This window comes from Bos indicus, chromosome 18 (genome assembly GCF_029378745.1).
Source record: "Bos indicus isolate NIAB-ARS_2022 breed Sahiwal x Tharparkar chromosome 18, NIAB-ARS_B.indTharparkar_mat_pri_1.0, whole genome shotgun sequence".
NCBI classification, from domain to species: domain Eukaryota; kingdom Metazoa; phylum Chordata; class Mammalia; order Artiodactyla; family Bovidae; genus Bos; species Bos indicus.
The window spans coordinates 10,768,785-10,789,891 of NC_091777.1; the positions used below are offsets into that span (position 1 = coordinate 10,768,785).

The 21,107-nt window shown below is 44.4% G+C and overlaps 2 protein-coding genes across 4 annotated transcripts in view; both read left to right on the plus strand.

Annotated features, from left to right (window-relative positions):
- The window catches only part of CDH13 (cadherin 13), a 1,011,953-nt gene extending 1,005,243 nt beyond the window's left edge, over positions 1 to 6,710 (plus strand). For both annotated transcript variants that reach the window (XM_019978955.2, XM_070770373.1), the window contains one exon: positions 5,684 to 6,710. In XM_019978955.2, coding sequence (XP_019834514.1) covers positions 5,684 to 5,691 — 8 coding nt within the window. In that variant the 3' untranslated portion in view covers positions 5,692 to 6,710. The remainder of the gene's footprint in view (positions 1 to 5,683) is intronic.
- An 8,451-nt stretch (positions 6,711 to 15,161) lies between these two features.
- Positions 15,162 to 19,711, plus strand: HSBP1 (heat shock factor binding protein 1). Of its 2 annotated transcripts, none has more exons than XM_019979711.2 (4): positions 15,162 to 15,318; positions 15,841 to 15,907; positions 16,461 to 16,581; positions 18,196 to 19,711. In XM_019979711.2, exons 1-3 carry the CDS (start codon positions 15,274 to 15,276, stop codon positions 16,577 to 16,579), a joined length of 231 nt encoding a protein of 76 aa, XP_019835270.1. In that variant the 5' UTR covers positions 15,162 to 15,273; the 3' UTR covers positions 16,580 to 16,581; positions 18,196 to 19,711. The 2 variants fall into 2 exon arrangements, with proteins under 2 accessions (XP_019835270.1, XP_070626476.1); XM_070770375.1 differs by lacking the exon at positions 18,196 to 19,711 and adding an exon at positions 17,857 to 18,045.
- The last annotated feature ends 1,396 nt before the right edge of the window (positions 19,712 to 21,107 follow it).

Consider the following 21,107-nt stretch of genomic DNA (forward strand, 5'->3'; position numbering starts at 1 on the left):
AAGGAAAGAAGAGGGGGAAAGAGAGAAAGAGAGAGAGAGGGAGGGAATATATATTCCTGTCTCTCTTGTTCTTTCTTCCTCCCTCCTTTCCTTCTTTCCTTCCTTTTATATAAAACATGAGTATTACAGATGAAGCTGAAATTCCCTGTCCCTCTCCCCGGTTTCATTTCCTGTTCTCTCTCCCCAGAGACAACAGCTGTCATGCCCCAGCGTGTGTGGACATTGCTTTATACTGTCACTACACACCACACGCACACACACCCCATATAGTTCTACTTCGTGCAGTTTGTCAGACTTGGTCTAATTCATATTGTGTTGAGCCTGATGTGCTGGAACTCTCTGATCTCCCTCTTTTCATTACGTCTCCAAGCTCCATCTATGTTGCTGTAGTTCAGGGGTTGGCAAGCTTTCTCCATCAGGGCCCAGGTGGCAAATATTTTGGGCTCTGGGGGTCTCATCAGGGCTCTGTTTCATATTCCTTTTTATAGCTGTTTTGGTTCCGTCTTCCGTGTTTTAGCACCAAAAGTATGAAAACCATTGAGAGCCAGGCAAACACACTGCTCTGGTTCATTCACTCTAACAGCTAGAGAGCATCCCTTCCCATCCTAGGAATATGGCGCAGTGTACTCCCCTATCAACAGACACACGGGGATTATTTAGTGTCCTGCTCTGACCAACTCTACTGCAGTAAACCTCTGGAATCTGTTTTCCACCAGCTTCTCAAGTGATCACTAGACAGACACGGAGCAGAATTCACATATAGCAGAGTCGGGATAGACCAGAAGGCAGTACTTCCTGGGTGATTGTACAGAAATAAAATGCTGTGTGTGCGTGTGTGTGTGTACACAGATGGAAAAGATGATTGAGTCGCCACTCACACATCACCCACAACTGGTGTTGTTGTTTAGTTGCTAAGTCATGTCCTACTCTTTTGCAACCCCATGGACTATAGCCTGCCAGGTTCCTCTGTCCATGGAGTTTCCCAGGCAAGAAAGAATACTGGAGGGGGTTGCCATTTCCTTCTCCAGGGGAATCTTCCCAATCCAGAGATCGAACTCACATCTCCCACATTGGCAGGCAGGTTCTTACCCGCTGAGCCACCTGGGAAGCCCATAAATACAATTACATGACACCAAAGCCTGACTCTCCGTGAACCAAGGCTCTTCAAGACTCTGCTCACTTACCAGCCCGTCTAGGTGGCCAGTGAGTGTTTTAATGGAGGTTTCCAGCTCCAACTGTTGAAGTACAGATAGATCCCCAGCCCATCCAACCCAGGGAACCAACATCCCAGGTGACCGTAGCCTCCAGCACACATACCCAGTGTTTTTGTGTGTTTACACAATATTTTTTACGATAATACACATGCCTGCTACTCCAAATCATTATGTTAAATACTAGTAAGATGTAATCTGTTGAGATTAAAAGGAATATAATAGCCATGGCAGCATTTGCTTCCTCCCACAAGGGATTTTCTTGTTCCTCCTACTTTGGAGCACCCTGACCTACAGGTGTCAATAATGAGCAGGTTCCCCAGGATGGCTCACTTCTCATCTCTCCCGTCTGAGCTCTTGGATCACAGTTAATCCGAGACAGAATTGTCTGATGACTGCCAAAGAACTTGTGATCATTTTATACCCAAAATAGTACCTTTGAGAAAAGACAGGTGCATGCATTCTGATTTGAAATGTCAGATGCACTTTCTGTTCTCACCTAAATGGAGAGCCACATGGTTATCCCACTGCAGGTCAGGGCACCTGAGGACAGGCCATAATTATCCTCAGAAAGAAACCCTGAATCTCCCTTTTCAGCTGGAAATGACCCTCCCATGTTTTGCACCACAAGACATGTCATTTCAGTCCCCAGTTAAGATAAATAGTTAAGAACAGTTATCATCACCAACCTGACTGCAAAACAAACCTCACCCTGTCCCTATATCAAAGGCATAAGATTATTTAATAATGTTCGTCTGAACGTTAGAGATGCCTGCCAAATAAAATGATTCCTGTTTTATTATAGACCTAGCCCAAGATGTTCTTCCTAACAGAGAAAGAATGAAACTAATAATGTAGGCATGTGAGAAACTGGCAGGAATAAGACGCCTTGAATGTCCTATGGCTCAGACTCTCTCCTAAGAGCAAGGTCAGTGTGGCTGACCCATGACAATGGCAAGAGGACACACGGAAATGGGTCCAAAGTATTGAGCAAAGTGGGGGCATGAGTCCTAACAACACTGTATCTATCAGTAGATTATGAAGTGCAAGAACAAGAGAACTTCCCCACCAGCCATGGTCCTTGAATGAATGCGGAGATTTGGTAGAATCTGTTCAATGTTTCTTTAAAGCCGGGAGTGGCAAACTACAGCCCAAAGGCCAAGAAAGGCTCACTTCCTGATTTTAAGATTTGATTAGAATACCGATGCTCCCTGGTGGATCAGTGGTAAAGAATCCGCCAATGCAGAACATGCAAGGGATGTGGGTTTGATCCCTGGATTGGGAAGATCCCCTGAAGGAGGAAATGGCAACCCGCTCTAGTATTCTTGCCAGGAAAATCAGATGTTCCATGGACAGAGGAGCCTGGCGGGCTACAGTTTATGGAGTCGCAAAGAGTCGGACACAACTGAGCGAGTGAGCACAGACGCACAGAATACAGAAGGTCCGTCCATTTACAGACTTAACCTATGACTGCTTTCTGCTACTACCACAAAAAGAGCTGAGTGGTTGCCCCCAAGACCCTATGGCCCAAAAAGTCAAAAATATTTACTCCCTGGCTCTTGGCAGGAAAAGCATGTCAATTTGGTCTTTAAAGCCCTTGTTCATAAAACTGCAGGGCTCGCGTCATCCAACATGGGAAGAGAAAATGGGTTTTGCTCCTCTTCCCCAATAATATTCTGATTCAAGTAGACTCGCATAAACCAAACACCCCTGTTCTGTGGCTTTTCTCTTTGTTCCCTTCATTGCCCTGGTGGTTTTATTTCACTCTGTAGACGAGACACTGATGCTCAGAAAGGTCCCAAGGTGGGTTAGCATGGAGGCCAGTGTTCATTATTAGACTGCCTCCCTTGTGGAAAAAGATAATAAAAACATTTCAGTTTATTATGATACCATAGGTGGCTTTATTGCATTTGAGAGTTGAACTGAGAGAGACGCAGTTCCTTCTTAGACATCCCAAAGTAAAAGAAATAAAACTAATGACATTGAAAGCAATAAAAAATGTAAATGAAATGATTTTTACTGCCAGTTTGTTGTTTAAATCACATGTTGATGACATCGAGGGGATGCATAATTCTCCCCCTAGGACCCTCCAAAGAAAGCAAGCTGGCACATCCATGAGGGTCTTTGTGCTGTGACAAGGCAAGTTCAAGGAATATTGCGCTGAAACCTTTTCAAACACTGTTTTAAAATTAATTCACAAGAGCAAGAATATAAAAGAACAGATCAGGTGAACCATTTGAATAAGTACCAAAATTAAATGTCTCTATATTGGAAAGGACGGGGGATTGAATTGTAACCTTGATGATCACAATGAAGAAGTTTAAAGAGGTGACCAAATGAGCAAAAAAAATGGTCACCAGAAATACTTTTCATTCTAATGCTTTTTATTAAGGTATTATTTGCATTCCATAAAATTCACCTATTTTAAGGGTGCAGTTTGATGAATTTTGGTAAAGTGTAGCCACTCCACAATCAAGATGCCATTCCTTGTACCCCTTTCCTGTTGATCCCCTCCCCAGAGTCCAGACTCTCATTGATCTGCCTTCTCTGATTAGATTCTTGCCTTCTCTAGAATTTTCCATAAACAGAACCGCACAGTCCATGTCATTGGGTGTACCAATATTTTGCTCCTCTTCATTGTGAAATATATTACGGACAGAGGCAGAGCTTGGAGGAGCACCAAGCCGGAGTAGAGCAGGCCATCCTCGGCCTGCAGATGGAGCTGGTCCCTCCAAGTTTATGGACAATGACAGTCAACCTCTGACGTCCCAGGGCTTTCTATGTGCCACACACATGCACAGCTAAGAACATTACATCATTGTGAACTTTTTTGTGCAATCAACTCAACAGTCACAGGAGATATGCTGTGGTCTGACTTGACTTAAACAGGGCTTGAGGGCTTTCAAATGGAGTGGGTCTTATTAAGCCAAAATTTTTTCCTATTTTTCTCAATGACGAAAATGATTAAGTTATTGGTCTCACACAGGAAAATATTTTTAAATGAAATTGGTGATGCCATTTACTATGTTCTTTTCCAGTCTTCAAATGCAAGTGAATATGAAGGATATAGTTTACTGCAGCCCAGGTCACCAAAGAGTTTAAGGCAATGGTAGCAAGGGCAATGAAAAATTCACCTGGAAAAAAAAAGGGAATTAAATGAGTTCAGAAGAGTCCTAACCCCAGAGGAATTCACCTGTCAAGCAGTATAAAGATCCCTAGGTATAGAAAATCACAATAAAACTCGCATCTGAATCAGCATGTTCATTTCCATGGTCCTTTCTGTTAAAACAGCTTTCTCCCTTAACCTTCTCAATATCATTTTATTTACACTCGAGTCACATTACAAAGATTTTTCTATCTAGAATTTAGAGCAGATACATGACTACTTTAAACTCTGAAATCAGTGGGGTGCAGCACAGGTTGGTGACGTTTGCGTGCTGACCCGCCCCCTTAACAGATTTAGAGTGAAAAGCCCTAAGCTTTACAGAACAACCCATTATACTCCAACAATCAATTCATTCCAGAAGAGACTATACTTGCATTGTGGGTTGATCTTTTATACATTTTTGTTTCTTTGTAACATGAGTTTTTAGTGGTACCTTCTCCCTGTGCAAATCCAAGATATAATTATAATTAGGCAAAGGTGGCAGAGAGCCAAGCTGCTTCCATTCACCCTATCAGCAGGCAGGGTGGAAGTCCCTCAGCTGGCCTAAAGCCTGGAGAGCAAGCAATGCAAACCCTGAAGCAGGTCTCAGAGAGGCAGGGAGGGGCCGCGTCCAAACAGGCATATACATATACATATACATATATACATATACATGTACATATACATGTACATATACATATACATATACATATACAAGCTCGGGGAGCTTGAAGGGGAGGAGGGGGCTCCAAAAGGAACTCTGCCAGCGCCTGGACTGTAGCCCCCTAAGAAGTCTGACCTCCAGAGTGTAGGAGAGTGAGTGTGTGTGGTCTGTGAGCCGCTGAATTTGTGGTCATCTGTGACAGCAGCCCTCGGGAACTCATACACCATCTCTGCAGAACCACCAGTTACTCTCCTGCTTTTCTCAGGGACCAAAAGAAATATATGTATGTATATGTATCTGGGATGATGGTCCATTTCCAAGCTGCCAAGTAGGCTTGTTTATAAAAGAGCCCAGCCCTGGGCCAACTGCAGAAGACAGGGCTCAGTGAGGCAGCGGGACGGGCCACGGTTGATCTGAGGTGTGAGACATGTGGTATTCGCATTTTCAGAGAAGTCCCGCTTTTTGAGTCATAAACCAGCAGAACTATTCCTTCTCTCTTCAAATGTTGTGCTTAAGGAAAAAAAAAAAAACTCCCCCAAAGTAGTACAATATTTATAAATGCATTTATTATAGCTTGCCAGTCATGTATCTAGTATTTAGCTAAAATGTTTTTGAATCGAGTTGTTATATTCCTTGACTTGACTCTGAGTCTTTTCCATTCAGGTCTGTGAGAACTCCTGACACCTGAAGCTTGATTCCCAAGTTTCCATAGCAACAGGAAAAAGAGAAAAAAAAAAATCCAAATCTGAAGATTGCAGTTTACAGCTCTCGAACTTCACAACCAGGCCTCAATTGTTTCAGATTTTCGTTTTCTTTGCAATTTTCACTTAATCTGTACTTCACCATTTTGACAGCATCTTCCTTTTCCCCTTTAATTAACGGAATCCTCTGAATTTTCCCTTGAGTGTTTTAAACATCATGGCATAGAACTTGACCTTCTGGGAGGAGGAACAACGAATACTTTTCCTGATGTGTTTGCCATGTTGCTAGTCAGCACTCCACACTTCCGGTTTGGTCTGTGGGTTAGTATTTGTATATGTATGCGTATCTGTATGTGTATATACCCAGTATTTATAGAGACAGACTACAGAAGCTTGGTCCTCATATACTGTCACCCTTCCCCGAGAGGTTAAGCACAGAAGGGGTAGAAGCTAAAGCAGCCGACCCCTCCAGGGCCTCAGCGTCCAGTTCAGCACTAGGGCAGAGCACAGAGCTCGTGCTTCTCCTCGACCCACCGTCCAGGCAGGTCCGCAGAGGGGGACAGTTTTCACTGCCATCCTATGTGAGGATGATCCTGAGTGACGGTGGTGAGGAGCAGAGCTGGACGTTTCACCATCAAATGCATGGGCGTCTACCTCTATGCATTTGTAAGTGTCCGGAAACCACAGTCCCAGTGGGTTTTCTGGGGACCTGGCCCAGGATAGAGAACCTTGCCCTCCTTGGCATACGTACAACAGCCAGTGTCATCATGGAGGTCACACATGCGTCCGAAGAGGCCATCAGGTACCATGTGTATACATATATCGGCCCACATGTACAGACATACATTTACGCACATGCACAGCGATCGTTTCCTATATACACGCATACAATAGAGTAAATACAGGTAGTTTTAAAAGTACCCTTTTGTGTGAATCGACGGCCGTCGTTTGCAAACCTGAAAATAAAAGATGTTCATTATGTATGAGAAGTAACTGATTTTTATTCTGTGAGCATGCGAACATAAGACGGAGGTTAGTGCTTGTACCAAGGTTATCTTCTTGTCCATACGCTGTAACTGAACCATCAAAGCTCACACCAAATTTTTCTAGCAGATAAACTAGTGACAGCCTGTGGCTTTTTCTTAGCGCTCGACACGAGCTAGGGTCAGGTAAGTGTCTTAGCATATTTTAATGCCGTTGCTTACTAAAGGTTTTAACCACACTCGCGGGCACGCGCGGGTGCGCACACGCTTTCTTATGCAATCTCTGTTTGCACCTGTGCTTTTGAGTTTGCCTTCATAGGAACTAGAAGTCATATGTTGTCTTTATTGTAGTGAAATTATGCAGATAGAGTTCCATATATTGTATTTGTTTCTATAGTAAATCTTTTTGAAGCATATAGAATGCAGAGACTTTTTTTTTTTTTCATTAAAATAAATGGGTGTTGGTGGTTAAAACTGCCGGACGGTAGCTCTTCTCTGATTTCTATGTTGGCGTCTAATGTCGCAGACGCTGGGTCTTGCCCAGTGCGAGTTCACACTTCTGGCTGGCCGTTTGGGTCCCCCGACATCAAATGGGTGAGTGGGAAAGTCAGCAGCCCTGCTGAGGGTACAGAGAAGCCTCAGGGACAGGGGCTCTAAGCCTGCAGTCACACTTTACCAGGTTTCCTCTTCTGGCTTCACAGGATGCAGCCCCGTGTCTTCCCGGTGGAGCTCGCTCCCCTCTTCCTGCAAGGCAGAGGGGAGGGCTTACCGCGGAGCACATCCAGCAGCATCCTCAGAGGCCAGGCGGTCAGCAGCCTGGCTCACAGGCTCGCTAACTAGACATCAGGAAGCTCGCTCCATCCTGAGCCCTCCCTGGGGAGGAAGACAGACGTCGAGTGACCGTCCACTCGAGTGTAAGACTTGCCCTTGCCTCTCAAGCCCACAGGCTCTCCAGCACTTTACAAATGGCGCCGGTAGCTCAACTTAGCATAGAACACTAAGAAATCAGAGTAAAGGGCATACTTCATGAACAAGCAGGATATGCCTTAATTTTCTCGTATTTAAGTTTATTCCCTGTCCCCAGGATCCTCATCAAGACAGAGATATTTCTGTCATGTTGCTCTTTTGAATCCCTTCAAAAACAACAACAAAACAGACCAATTCTTAGGAGCCATAACGGTACCATTTCCTGAATCATAGGGTGTATTTATATTGCTAGAATACAGTTGCACTGCAGAATCAAAATGTTATTTCATAATTACCAATGTATTTTATTTCAGTCTAAGTTACTGGAAAAAAAAAAGTCAAGTGAGAGCCAGAAATTTCTTTCCCATTAAGCACAAAACTGTGGGGATTTTATTTTCACTGAATGAAGTCACACCTTCTCCATTTTTTAATTAGTGTATTAACCACCTTAGTTAATTAAAAATTACATTTTCTCCCCATTTTACACATGATTAATTGTTTCAGATGGTTTGTTCTAAGAAGAACATGTGAACATTTTCTAATTTTGATACAAGTTCCCCTCGGTGCTGACAGTTCTCTCCGGACGGACATCATTCAGGTAGAGGTACCTGCCCTGGCTCTCCGCCAGCACCTGCCAATTTGAACATCATAACAAAATAAACCCAGCTACATTTCATGGTAGGTGTGAAATCAGAGATCTCGGTGATCCAAAAGTTAACTCCTGTCCTCCCAAGTACCCAGTCACTACCAAACCGACTGAGCGGGGTAGAGAGCTGAGTGGGGGGTGTTGTGTGGGATCTTTAAGAGCTTGCACTGTACTTGGCTACAGACAAATGCTAAAGGGTCTCCAAGCATTTTCTGATTTTCTAAGTAGAGCGCACTAATCTAGCCACTTGTAGTTGACTTAAGCAGGAATCATCGGGTAAATCACACCAGGGAGAGAAAAGTCACAAGAGAAAGGTGAGCGTTGAGAAAGAAGAAACTACCTTTTCTATTTAACTACTAAATAATAGAAACAATAATAATAATGATGGCGGTGATGGTGAAGATGATGATGATAATGATGGTGGTGCGTAGCTGCACTTTTCATAAAGATGATGCAACCATCTTCTTATCTGGCTGTTGAGACTCGGAAGATTTGGGACTTCTTGTAATCCTATGATAATGGGCTTTCATAATTGTTCATCTACTGCAATCAATAATTCCTTTGCTATGTAAAATGCATTACCCTTATTTTATTTCCTATTGCTACTGGATTAGCCCACTGCTGAAAAATTTATCTACTTCTGACTGTGTTTGGCTCAATAGTAAAGAATCCACCTGCCAATGCAAGAGACGCAGGTTCCACCCCTAGATCAGGAAGATCCCCTGGAGAAGGGAATGGCAACCCATTCCAGTATTCTGGGAAATCCCATGGACAGGGGAGCCTGGCGGGCTACAGTCCATGAAGTCGCAAAGGAGCAGGACACGACTGAGTGGCTAAACAACAACAATGTAAAAGCGTATACAAAATCTGTAGAGACAGGAAAAAATGGGGGGACTAAATGTGTGACTAAGGATTTCAGATAGGAACTCTAATTCTATAAATTAAGAATAAGTCTATGATTTAAACAAATCATTTAGACAGTCATCCAATTGGGAGGCAGAAAAGCTTCTTCCTACCATGCACGCTGCATCACTATCAGAACAGCAGTCATTGGAGGGTTGCTGAACTTGGTAAGCTTTGGAAATGTGTTTGGTCCCAAGTCGCTCAGTTGTGTCTGACTCTATCGGACACAACAGTCTCCTCTGTCCATGGAATTCTCCAGGCAAGAATACTGGAGTGGTTGCCATTCCCTTCTCCACAGGATCTTCCCAAAGCAGAGATCGAATGCTGAGCCGGCCCCAAGTGCTTGCTGGGTGGTAGGGATGCAGTGAGAAGCAATGGGTGTAGTAAAACCATAGTAATTTTCACTACAAAGCTCTAAAGTCTTTGAGAAAGTGGTTCATAGAAGTCCTATAAGTATATGCTGAATTCTCCATTTTCTGCTACTTTTTAAAGCTTTTCCTTTATAAAATTAGTCATTCTTTATCATATACATGCATTCAGATTATTAAAGGGTTTAAAATGAAGGCTATATGAAAAATATTTGCATTGTCATGCATTTGTGTCAATCCTGTTCTGGTGTTAAATATTATTTATTTCCCCCAAGATAAAATTTTTCAGAAATTTTAAATGAATTTTTTCATAGACATTTTAAAGAGATAAAAGTTTATTATTTAAAACTTTTTTCATTCAACTGAAGATACTGTACCTTTGGGCCCTAGTTGCTGACTTTCTTATAGTCTCTGGGCTATAAATTAACATTTGATTTATTGTGTAGTTGCCATGAAATTTTAACTTGTTTGTGAAACAGTCAAATAAAGGTGATCTGAGATTTTTAATGTGTGTGCTTGGGCTTAGACTGGCTTTAGTACAGTTTAAACACAGTGACAAAGCAAAGGTATATTTTTTCAAATGGTGTTCTGGTTGGCCTATAATATTTAATGACCAAAGTAAAACCAAGTGCTGCCTGCCTGCCTAATAATTAACTCTTTTCCTATCTTCTTTTATAACACTCAAATCCTTCAGACTTGGAAAAAAACATATAGATGATTGGTAGGTAGGTACGTAGGTAGGTAGAGAGAGGTAGAAAGATACAGAGTGAAATAGAGAGATAACCAGGTACAGGAAGATGTCAAGAAGATGACTTAATTCAGATTTTAAGCAAAAAGGGGAAGGGGAGGATGCTAATATTTGGTAAGAGCCTCCTATGGTGAGATATTTTACATTATTTGTGTGTGTATTTGCATATTATGTTATACATTTTATATGTAATATATAACTATATATTACATAGATAATTTATATAATTCAAGAACAGTGAAATAGAGATTATCCCCACTGTACAGATGAGAAAACTCCATTGACATAGTTAAAGCTGTCTTAGCCAGGCCTCACTCCTTGGTTGTTCAGCTGCTCGGTTGCGTCCAGCTCTTTGCGACCCCATGTACTGTATCACGCCAGACTCCCCTGTCCTTCACTATCTGCTGGAGTTTGTTCAAACTCCTAGAAAGTGTATGTGTGACTCCAACACTGATCTTTTCCTACTTACTTATCCTAAGCCAGTACCACCCATATGTCACCAGGAATCGATGGAACCAAGTTTGTATCATTACATATAATGCGTGAAATTGATGATGACAAAGCCACTGAATAATGACAAGATCAGTGAAGCACACCAAAACCAAACTTGTAAGTCAAGAGTCGCTAAGAAACATTTCCTTCCTCTCTAGGCAGTCTGTCTGCAGGAAATTGCTAGTTTTGATAAACAAACAGGAAATTGATTCCTTGTCAGGCAATCACAGTGACACTAATTTGGAAAACTGCCATAATGAACATGAGAAACATCAACCAACACATCAAACTAGAAGCAAAACAATTGGAGGGGGATCGGGATGCCACCGGTGACACCATTCTTGCCATGAAAGCAGTTTTCTGTTCTTTTGTGAACGCAACCTCAAAGAGACCCTCCCAAGTCAAAGTCACCAGGGGCTGTCCCCAGGGTGCACTCCAGGACATTAGCAAAACTTGATGTCACATGGGAATCCATGCCAGGAAGACTGTCCTGGGGCAAAGGCGCTTCAAAATTAAATTTGTCAGAACTAAATTAAATGTTTGTTTCTCTCCATAACAAAGCCCTACCTTTGGTGCTCCTCCTCTGATCCACCAAGAATGGACCCTGAATCCCTGCCCTGCCCTTCCTCACACCAGCAAGGCAGCATCTTCTCTGCTCAGGATTACTGAAGGCTTGTTCTATACCAAATGGGTATCCAGCACCTACAGAAATTCCCAACTGTCCTGGTTGTGATTTATCCCCAAGGAGAAGAGATGTGTTCCTCTGATTCAGCAGCATTTCCCAAAGTGTGTAATGACAAATTACTTAAAGCAAGCACTACCTCTTTATCTCTGCTGCCCTGCCTTCTCTTAGGGCAGAATTTTCTAAACTGTCATCCTACGGGAGCATCCTCATGGTTTAAGGACATCCATCTCCCACCTCACCTAACCAGACCACACCAAGAAGCCACTCATGCTGTCAGTTACAGCCATAGCGTGAAACTGTATACCTTTAAATTTGTGATTTTTACTTAAGTCAATATATTTTAATGAAAATCATGCCTACTATGAATGAAAAACCAGCATCACTCAGGATATAGTCAAGTGATGATCGAAAAAAATACAGAGCAAAATGACAGAATGAGAGGCTCCAGTCCACACGCCCTCCCCCAGAAACATCAATTTAATGACCACTCATGGATTAGGACACCTTTATGGAAGCCTAGGAGTACACCTGAGATGTTCCAGCACCTCAGTGGAGCAAACGGAAAACTGAAAAAGATGCCTTTCTCAGAGGAACCTGAATAAGGACAAGAAGAGTTTCACTTTACTGCATCACCCATCCTCCAAGGCAGCCCAGCTCACAGCCAAGAGACTCCTTGGTCCACAGTTTCTCCTTTGGGAAAGCAAACTGAGTCTCTGCTCCCCCCACCTTTGCAGCATGTTGCCCAAAAGGCCACTCTGTCTGTCCCGCAAAGAACACAGAGGCAATCTGCACAACTGAATATAGTCTGAGCCGGCTAGAAGCTGAGAGGACGTGCCCGGGGCTCACAGCACTGAGGAATCTCAGCAGCTGGCCACAGATCCTACTGCCTGGCCACACTGGCCACAGTCTCCACCATGAGTCCTGCTCACAAACAGCATGGAGGCGCCTCAAAAAAATTAAAAAGAGAACTACCACACGATCAGCGGTCTCACTACTAAATATTTATACAAAGGAAATAAAATCAGGATCTGGAAGAGATGTCTGCACTCACAGGTTCGCTGCAGCGTTATCTGAACAGCCAAGGGGTGGAGCCAAAAGACCCCGATGCTGGGAAAGACTGAGGGCAGGAGGAGAAGGGGGTGGCAGAAGATGAGATGGTTGGATGGCATCACTTGATGGACATGAGTTTCAGCAAACTCCAGGAGTTGGTGATGGACCTGGAAGCTTGGCTTGCTGCAGCCCATGGGGTCACAAAGAGTCAGACATGATTTAGAGACTGAACAGCAACAAAGGGGTGCAGACAACCTACCTGTCCGCTGACGGATGAGTGAATAAAGAAAACGTGGTGTGTACGCAAAATGGAGTATCATGCAGCCTCTAAAAAGAAGGAAGCCCTGCCATTTGGGACACCATGGATGGGCCTGGAGAACATTTTACTAAGCAAAATAAGCCAGACCCGGAAAGACAAATATTTGACCTCACTTGTGTGTGGGATGTATAACAGTTCAATTCATAGAAGCAGAGAGCACAGTGGTGGTTGCCAGGGGCTGGAGGAGGCAGAAACAGAGAGATGTTGGTCAAGAGATACAAAGTTTCACTTAAACAGGATAAACAAGCTCTGGAGATCCACTAGAGAATAGTGCTCATAGCCACAATACTCTATACTTAAAATTTACCACAGGGCATTCATTACATTTAGTGTTCTTTTAACACACATTAAAAAAAATATTACTACTTTATAACACAATGTCAAGGCTATGGTTTTTCCAGTGGTCATGTATGAATGTGAGAGTTGGACTGTGAAGAAGGCTGAGAGCCAAAGAATTGATGCTTTTGAACTGTGGTGTTGGAGAAGACTCTTGAGAGTCCCTTGGACTGCAGGGAGATTCAACCAGTCCATTCTGAAGGAGATCAGCCCTGGGATTTCTTTGGAAGGAATGATGCTAAAGCTGAAACTCCAGTACTTTGGCCACCTCATGTGAAGAGTTGCCTCATTGGAAAAGACTCTGATGCTGGGAGGGATTGGGGGCAGGAGGAGAAGGGGACGACAGAGGATGAGATGGCTGGATGGCATCACTGACTCGATGGACGTGAGTCTCAGTGAACTCTGGGAGTTGGTGAGGGACAGGGAGGCGTGGCGTGCTGCGATTCATGGGGTCGCAAAGAGTCGGACACGACTGAGCGACTGATCTGATCTTATCTGATGAAGTATTTTATTATATAAAATGTATTAACCTATATTACATATATTTAATATTAATAGTATATGTTAGTGTATCAGGGAAACTTTGGGGGTGTGGCAGATATTTCTGGTTCTGATGGGGACAATGACTTCATCGTTTCAGTTCAATCGCTCAGTCATGTCCAACTCTTTATGACCCCATGGACTGCAGCATGCCAGGCTTCCCTGATTTCACAGGCACATACTTACCCCCAAACTCATCAAGGTCACTTTGTCCTCTGAGGGGAAAGGGCTGAAGTGATACAGGTGCTGATGGAGGGACATGTGTAGATCAGGAGGGAGGTTCTGACAATAGTCTCTGTTTTCACTGCAAAGTAGAATAGTCAGTCATCCTCTGAGAATGAGGGGATGACGCACGGGGTCTAGAGAGACTGGAAAGGTTTGGAACGTCCAGGAAAGGCTGGAGCCAGTGCAGCCTGGGCCACCAGAAGGCCGGGGTACTAGAGCCTGAAGCTGCTGCGGGGCATCGTCAGACCTGAGGCTCACCTGCACGCGGTGACCTGGAGACCCCAGTGCACACAGCTCAGTGCAGGCTTAGGTCCTAACAGCTGATGTGGGTGCCAAGTCAGGAAGGAAAGAACCAATGACAAGTTCTCAAAGGCCCACCTTGCGGTGGTCACTCCTCCCCTGCTCAACCAACACGACACCTCACTGCAGCTGTAGACACATAAGCATCAGTCCTGTTTAGTGCAAGTCGGAGAACTGAGGATCCAGAAACAAGGCCCGGCCTGAAGCAAAGCGCAAGCATGAAAATAAACCCAAACCATCTCGAAAGGGGAAAGGAGAACTACTTCAGTCACTCAGTTAATTAAGAAATAGTTTTTTTTTGTTTTTTTTTTTTAATGCAAAGAGGACATAAGACACTTAAACAGAAATGAACGTTGTTCAAAACCAAAGTTTTAAAGGTTAACTGCTGGTGCCTCACACTTGATACAGCAATTTTGTTAAGAGAACAATATTCAGTTAACTTTGGTGTGTCAACTCCACAAAGTAAGTGTATCAGCTATGATGATAAATTAGCGGAGCTTTTGCATAAAGCAACAAAGTATGTCGTCTTTCTGCTTAAGTGCAAAAGAAAAAAAGCTTCCACTGAAAAGGTGTCAAATTTGCTGGCGGTTTTGAAATTTTCAGTCGCGATAGAAAGGTCTCAAAGTCTCCTGCCAGAAACAGACACCAAACAAAACTCCAGATCCAAGCCTCACAGCACGTTCGTTTCACCTTTTTCCTCCCGGGGCGGGGCCAGGAGCGGGGCGCGGAGCGGGGCGCGGTGGGGGCGGTAGGGTGGGCGTGGCTTATGGGAAGGGGCGGGGAAGTGCTGGGCGGGGCCTCGCCTCGGAACGGAAGCGCAATGCGACAGGCCCTTCCGGCGCGTGACGCGAACTACGACTCCCAGAATGCCCAGTGGTCCCGTGAAACTGGCCTCGGTCGTCGCGAGAAGTAGCCGCTGGGGCGTATGCGCGAACAAACGGAAGTATAGGTGAAGGTCTGAGGCAGCACCGCCAAGCTGGGCACCGGGGAGATGGCCGAGACTGACCCCAAGACCGTGCAGGATCTCACCTCAGTGGTAAGGGGCGGCTGTGCGAGACGCACCCGAGGCCGCTGCAACCGCGGGCGACTCCGGCGAGGCCCACGGACCGAGGCGCGTCTCCGCGGCCGCGCGGGGCGGGTCTCAGAAGGCCCCGTTTCTGAAGGCTTTGCTGCCGCGGCCCCCCTACCTTGACCGCCCCCGGTCGCTGTCTGTAGGTCGCTCACCTGCTGACGCGCCCGGGTCCCCCGCCCCATTCACTCTCGGTGACCCCAGGATCCCGCAGCTCCCATCCCCAACCCCTCCGTCCCCAAATACCCAAGGCATTATAAATCGCAGAGGGTCCAGAAGGGAGGGGCGTCACCAGCCCCTCCCACCCCACCCCCGCCCCAAGTCTTATTCGCCAGTTGGGAAAACTGAAACCCAGACAGGGAAATTGAAGGCCACGGAGCTGCGGAGAATTGGGGTCCTTGATCTCCCCAAGGGACGAGAGCTTCTACCCTGATCCCGTGACGGCGTCTCCAGGGTAAGCGTGGGGTGTTGTGTTTGGTCGTTTCACAGGTGCAGACACTCCTGCAACAGATGCAAGATAAATTTCAGACCATGTCCGACCAGATCATTGGAAGAAATATCCTTTATTTGTAGTCAGTCTCTAATGGGTTACTGGGTCCCATTTTTCCAGTAGTGGCGATAAGTGGGTAGTTTGCAGGTCAACATCCACTTGTCATTTATCCGGGTTTTTTTGGGGGTTTTTTGGTTTTTTTTTCCAGTGAGCTTAGGTACACACTTCCTGAGAAGTACTGTGCAGAGATCTAGGGATACAGCTGAGCTAGATCCCTGGCAACAAGGAACTTGCAGTCTATCGATAATATTGTCTCAAGTGGTTGACTGTGAGCTAAGCATTTCATGTGTAGATCTCCCGTGATCCTCACCATCACCTGACGAACAGGTTGTGGTGGATAAAGAGTCAGGAATCTTAGAAAGTGAGAGAACTTGCCTAGGTCCTTTCACAAGAATAACGGCAGGGCTGGGATGTGCTCTAAGCCAGATTCTGACAATGTCCAAAGGAAGTTAGGAAACCACTTTCATTAAGCTGCTGTGTGGAAGGCCCTAGTCTGCAAGGAGCTGGGGGAGAAGGGTAAGAAGTGGAAGCTCTGGTGCCTTGTCTTTAACTTCCCCACTTGATGACATGAGCAGTCGCATTGATGACCTGGAGAAGAACATAGCAGACCTCATGACGCAGGCCGGGGTGGAAGAGCTGGACAGTGAAAACAAGATCCCGGCCACACAGAAGAGCTGAAGGTGAGCGGAGGGAGGGGCAGGACCCTGGTACAGGTCCCTGTGACTCTATGTAGTTGGACTTCCTCTAGGTCCGTCCCCAGCCACAAACCAGCAAGCATCCGCTTGTCGTTGCCCCTGGGGACTCCAGGCTCTGAATTTTTCATACCAAACTAATTCCTTATGAGGAGTATATTTTTTCCTGTTTTTATCAGTGAACCCTAGATTACCACTGAGTAATATTAGATAACACTGAGTTTATACCAGTACAACCAAAACCAAAAAGTATGTTTTGTTGGCCTGAAAATTCGAATCACTGGCAGATCTTCCAATGGCTTTTTAGGGTTTTTTGTTTGTTTGAGAGAACACCCACTTTGCCACCTTCGTAAATACCGTAAGTTCTAGGGATTCTCTTGCAGAAACACCCCTTCACGAGGTAAATGCCAGGACAATAACTGATTATGTATGATTTAGATGACCTAAACTATGGCCACGTTAACCCTTTATGCTAGAGTTGATTTAAATTTCCAGGGGAGAGACTAATAATAAAAAAGAGCAGTTAAAGCAAGATAGCTAGACGCATAGATGACTGCTTTGATCTCACCGTGGTGGATTCCTTCATGGTGAGCCTTTTCTAGAGTGTGGCGTTTACCCCATTACAACCCAGAAAGTGAAAGTGAAGTCGCTCAGTCGTGTCCGACTCTTAGCGACCCCATGGACTGCAGCCTACCAGGCTCCTCTGTCCATGGGATTTTCCAGGCAAGAGTACTGGAGTGGGTCGTTTTTAAACCCTCTTCGCACTTTTAGCATTTTGTTGAGGTGAGTTGTGTCTGACTCTTTTGTAACCCCTCGGACTGTGGCCCACCAGGCTCCTCTGTCCATGGGATTTCCCAGCTAAGAATACTGGAGTGAGTTGCCATTTCCTTCTCCAGGGGAGCTTCCTGAGCCAGGGATGCCTGCATTGCAGGCGGATTCTTTACTGCTGAGCCTCAGGGAAGCCCTTTAGCATTTTAATTTCCTGTAAAAATAAAGTTTACTGTGAATGTTTAGGTAACTAGAGTACCAAGCAGAATATACAGGAAAAGATACCAAATTCTTTTTTTTATTTTCTGAGCATGTCCTGGCTGGACCAAATTATAGGTAACTATGAAATACGGGTTGAAGTCCAAGAAAATAAATAAAGGTTTGAGAGGTAAAAAATCTTAAATCTACTGTTATCTTAATAGTAGATTGGGTTGTTGCACTATGTGAGTAAATCACAAAGTTGTTTTTTGTGGTTGTCACCTTGATTCCTTGTAGACTTGGGCAGTGTTCTTCCATCTCCGGAGCTCCTCCAGGTCTCATGTCATCCAGCCGTCAAAAACCCCATCAAGTGAATGAGAACACCCTCTCAAGAACTGCAAGATTGAAGAATTTCAAGTGACAGGCATAATGCTAGAAAAGGAGTGGGAGTAGGAAACAGTCACAATAAACTTTTTAATAAAGGTTTTTATTGTAGTTTTGCTAGGATTTTATGCAGACACAATATTTACTTCAAATGAGGATTCTGAAAGGATTTTTTGTTACTAATTCTGTGTATTATTTGTATTTGTCCTTATAGAATGAATAGCACATTGATGGCTTCTCCTTTTTCAACAGGTTGCTTGTCTTCGCTGGAATCTGGAACACCTTTTTACAAGCCAAGAGGAGACAGATGGCTTTTTCAACTAACTACTATGTGTAGACAGGTTTTATATTATAAAGTGTGCATTCTTCTTACCACATACTATAGAGTTAGTTTATGGAGTGACTTCCCTCCCCTGCCCCCATGTTTCCTGAACATGGTGACTTCACATCTTGGACCTTGGTCAGTTGTGCTATTAAACACTAAAACTTTGGCAGTTCCTGCATACAGTTGTCCAACTTTTTAGTGTATTTTTGTGAGGTTATTCTTTTTCCTGTCATTCCCTTTGTAGTAGTTGCTGTTTGATAGAAGTTGCTGCGTGATTTTTTTATTAGACATAGAGTAAACTCTTGGTTATAATTAGATTTTGTGAAGTAAGACGTTTATAGTTAAGGTTCTTTGATTCTCAGAGTAACCATTGAGTAAATACCAAATAGTGTGTTGGTGATACTTTTCAAGTGGTTAAAAACATTTAAAATTGTGTATTCAGAATATCTGTCACTACTCTGTCGCCAAAACTCAGAATTGAACCACGATCTTATATCTGAGTCCCTGAGGTCAGATGCCACAGTAACTTAAGAGTGACCACTGCCACTTTAGTGTTAGAATTTTTAAATATGGAAAACGACAGAGTTGCCTGATGTGATGAGGCTTTCAGTAGTTAGAGTTTTGCATGAGATTTGAATTCTTCAGTCGGACCCTACATTGTCCACTCACAGTCGTTACCATAGGAAATCTGGCAGGATTGTACAACTCAGTTACTCCCATCTTTTGAGCTACTGGCCGGGAAAAGAAACAGAAAAGAAAAGCAGACCATGTTAAGCCTGTGCCAGTTGTTTGGCTAGAAGATGATAAATAACTTGTAGTAGGCTTGAGTTTTTAAGAAACACTGCTTCTTTATACTGTTTCCTACCTGAATTCAAGCAGAGTAGTGGCTTTATTACTGATGATGCTGCTCAGCTGAGTATGTCGAGTTTTGATCCTGGAGGCAGTGTTGACGGGAAGGAGAACTGCATGACTGTCTCAGCAGGGTGATTTTGTAGAGAAAATGGAAGAAGTTGAGGAATGAAATAGTGTTAAGGAGAGGAAAGCCCATAGTCAACACAGTATGATTTTTTTAAAGTTTCCTATGTCACCAGTCTTAATTGTTTGTATTGCAAATGTATAATAAGATTAAGGAAGAATGTGTCCTGTTTATAAAGTATCCAGGGAGCACAAAGGATTTGATTTCTTCTGGACAAGATGGATTCTCCGCTGTTAGCACCAAGCTGCAGAAAGTCCTTCCCTGGGCTGGTGGGTCCTGCTTGGGTTTGGCCCTGGAGGCCCAGAGCACAGTGGACGGGACAGGAGCACACACAGGTGCTTCCAAGCCTGGGAGATGACAAGTGGCAGTCGGGCGCGAGGAGCTGGCTTCCTTAAGTTACAGGAAGTTTTCAGGGGAAAGTCCCCTGACCAAAAATACCTGCCATGAATAAAGGTGCCTGAAATCCTGCTGTTGATGCTTCCTTTTGTGTCACAAATGATTGGTTTTCTGAGTTTTCATACCATTTTCAGGTGATCCGCTAGAACCTCTAGAAAGGTTCGGTACCAACAGCCAAAGTGGGGACAGACGGGAGGTTCTGGGGAGACTGTGCTGCCAGAAGGGAAGGCTAGGCTTGCAGCCACGACAAAGGAAAGTGAACATCGTTGCTATGGGGACAGAGAGTCCAACAGACAACTTACAGTGAACCTTTTAAAATCCTGTCTGTACACTGACGGTTTCCTATATGGATAACAGTGTTCTTTTCTTTTATTCTGTAGTTTCTGTTTTAATTAGATTAAAATCGAGGGGTTTTCACAGTATGTTGTCAGATCTCACCTTGAACATTAACTGGCAACAGTTAACAATGAGTCGTAGCCACCAGCACCTATGAAAGTGGTTGTTGTAAACCATGGTGCTATGCGAGCATTTTGTTTACATTACTTGACTTCATCCACATGACAGCCCTGAGTTAGTTTTTATTTGATCAGCCCATTTTAAACAGAAGGGACCCAGTGCTGGGCAACAATTGACCACACAGCTGGAAGCAGGGACCCTGGAATCACCACCGACAGCTGCCTGCCCAGGTAAGACTTCCAAGTTGTCTCGGCCGGGCTGTCTGGGAATGAAAGCCTGCCACCTCAGTGGATCTCGAAATTCAGTTTTGAATGGCTAATTTCAGTTAAACATGACCTAAATTAAATAACAGACATGCTTGATGTGAATTTTTATTCAGAATTAAAACTCTTCAGGGCTGTTAGAAATGTGCTCCCGGACTAGCCTCTTTTTCTTCCCCCCGGAGAAGTTATTTGAGAACAGCTATAGAAGCAAACCGGTTTCTCAGACGTTTGCCCGGACAAACCACAGCGAGTGCTGGCTACTGGTCTCAGTTGTTGCCTTGCTCGCACCCCCCAGCATTCCTCTTCCTCTGACATTACCCCTTGAGACCGCTAAAGCCCTTTTGGCTTTCAGTCTCGTCAGGTCTCTAAAAGAAAACGACAATGAGTTCAGCAGCATTAAAGTTCCCGTGCAGTGTCACCTGCAACCTTGGGCTCCTTCTAATGATGTTAAGCAGCTGCATTTAGCTGTAGCTTCTTTAAAACTTTGAGTGAATGAGGAAGGGTGGGTATGGTATGTGAGTCACTGCCTGAAAACAAAACCAGAGTGACGGCGACTGGTCACTCGTCGAACTCCCAGATGACGGGAAATAAAGGAGTTTGTCTCCACAAGTCATGTCAGCTCTGCTAGAAAAGAATCTGCTCAGCCCTCACAGTGAGGCTTCCACCAAGTGAGGTTAGGTCCTGGAAGCTTGGACACCTCTCCAGTACAGAACTCCTATTCCCGAGGGGCCCTGGCCACCGCTGGGAA

Coding starts and splice junctions, on each gene's coding strand:
- HSBP1 (XM_019979711.2), top strand. CDS start 15,274: ATGGCCGAGACTGACCCCAAGACCGTGCAGGATCTCACCTCAGTG. Junction 15,319..15,840: donor TGCAGGATCTCACCTCAGTG/GTAAGGGGCGGC, acceptor GTCGTTTCACAG/GTGCAGACACTCCTGCAACA. Junction 15,908..16,460: donor CGACCAGATCATTGGAAGAA/ATATCCTTTATT, acceptor TAACTTCCCCAC/TTGATGACATGAGCAGTCGC.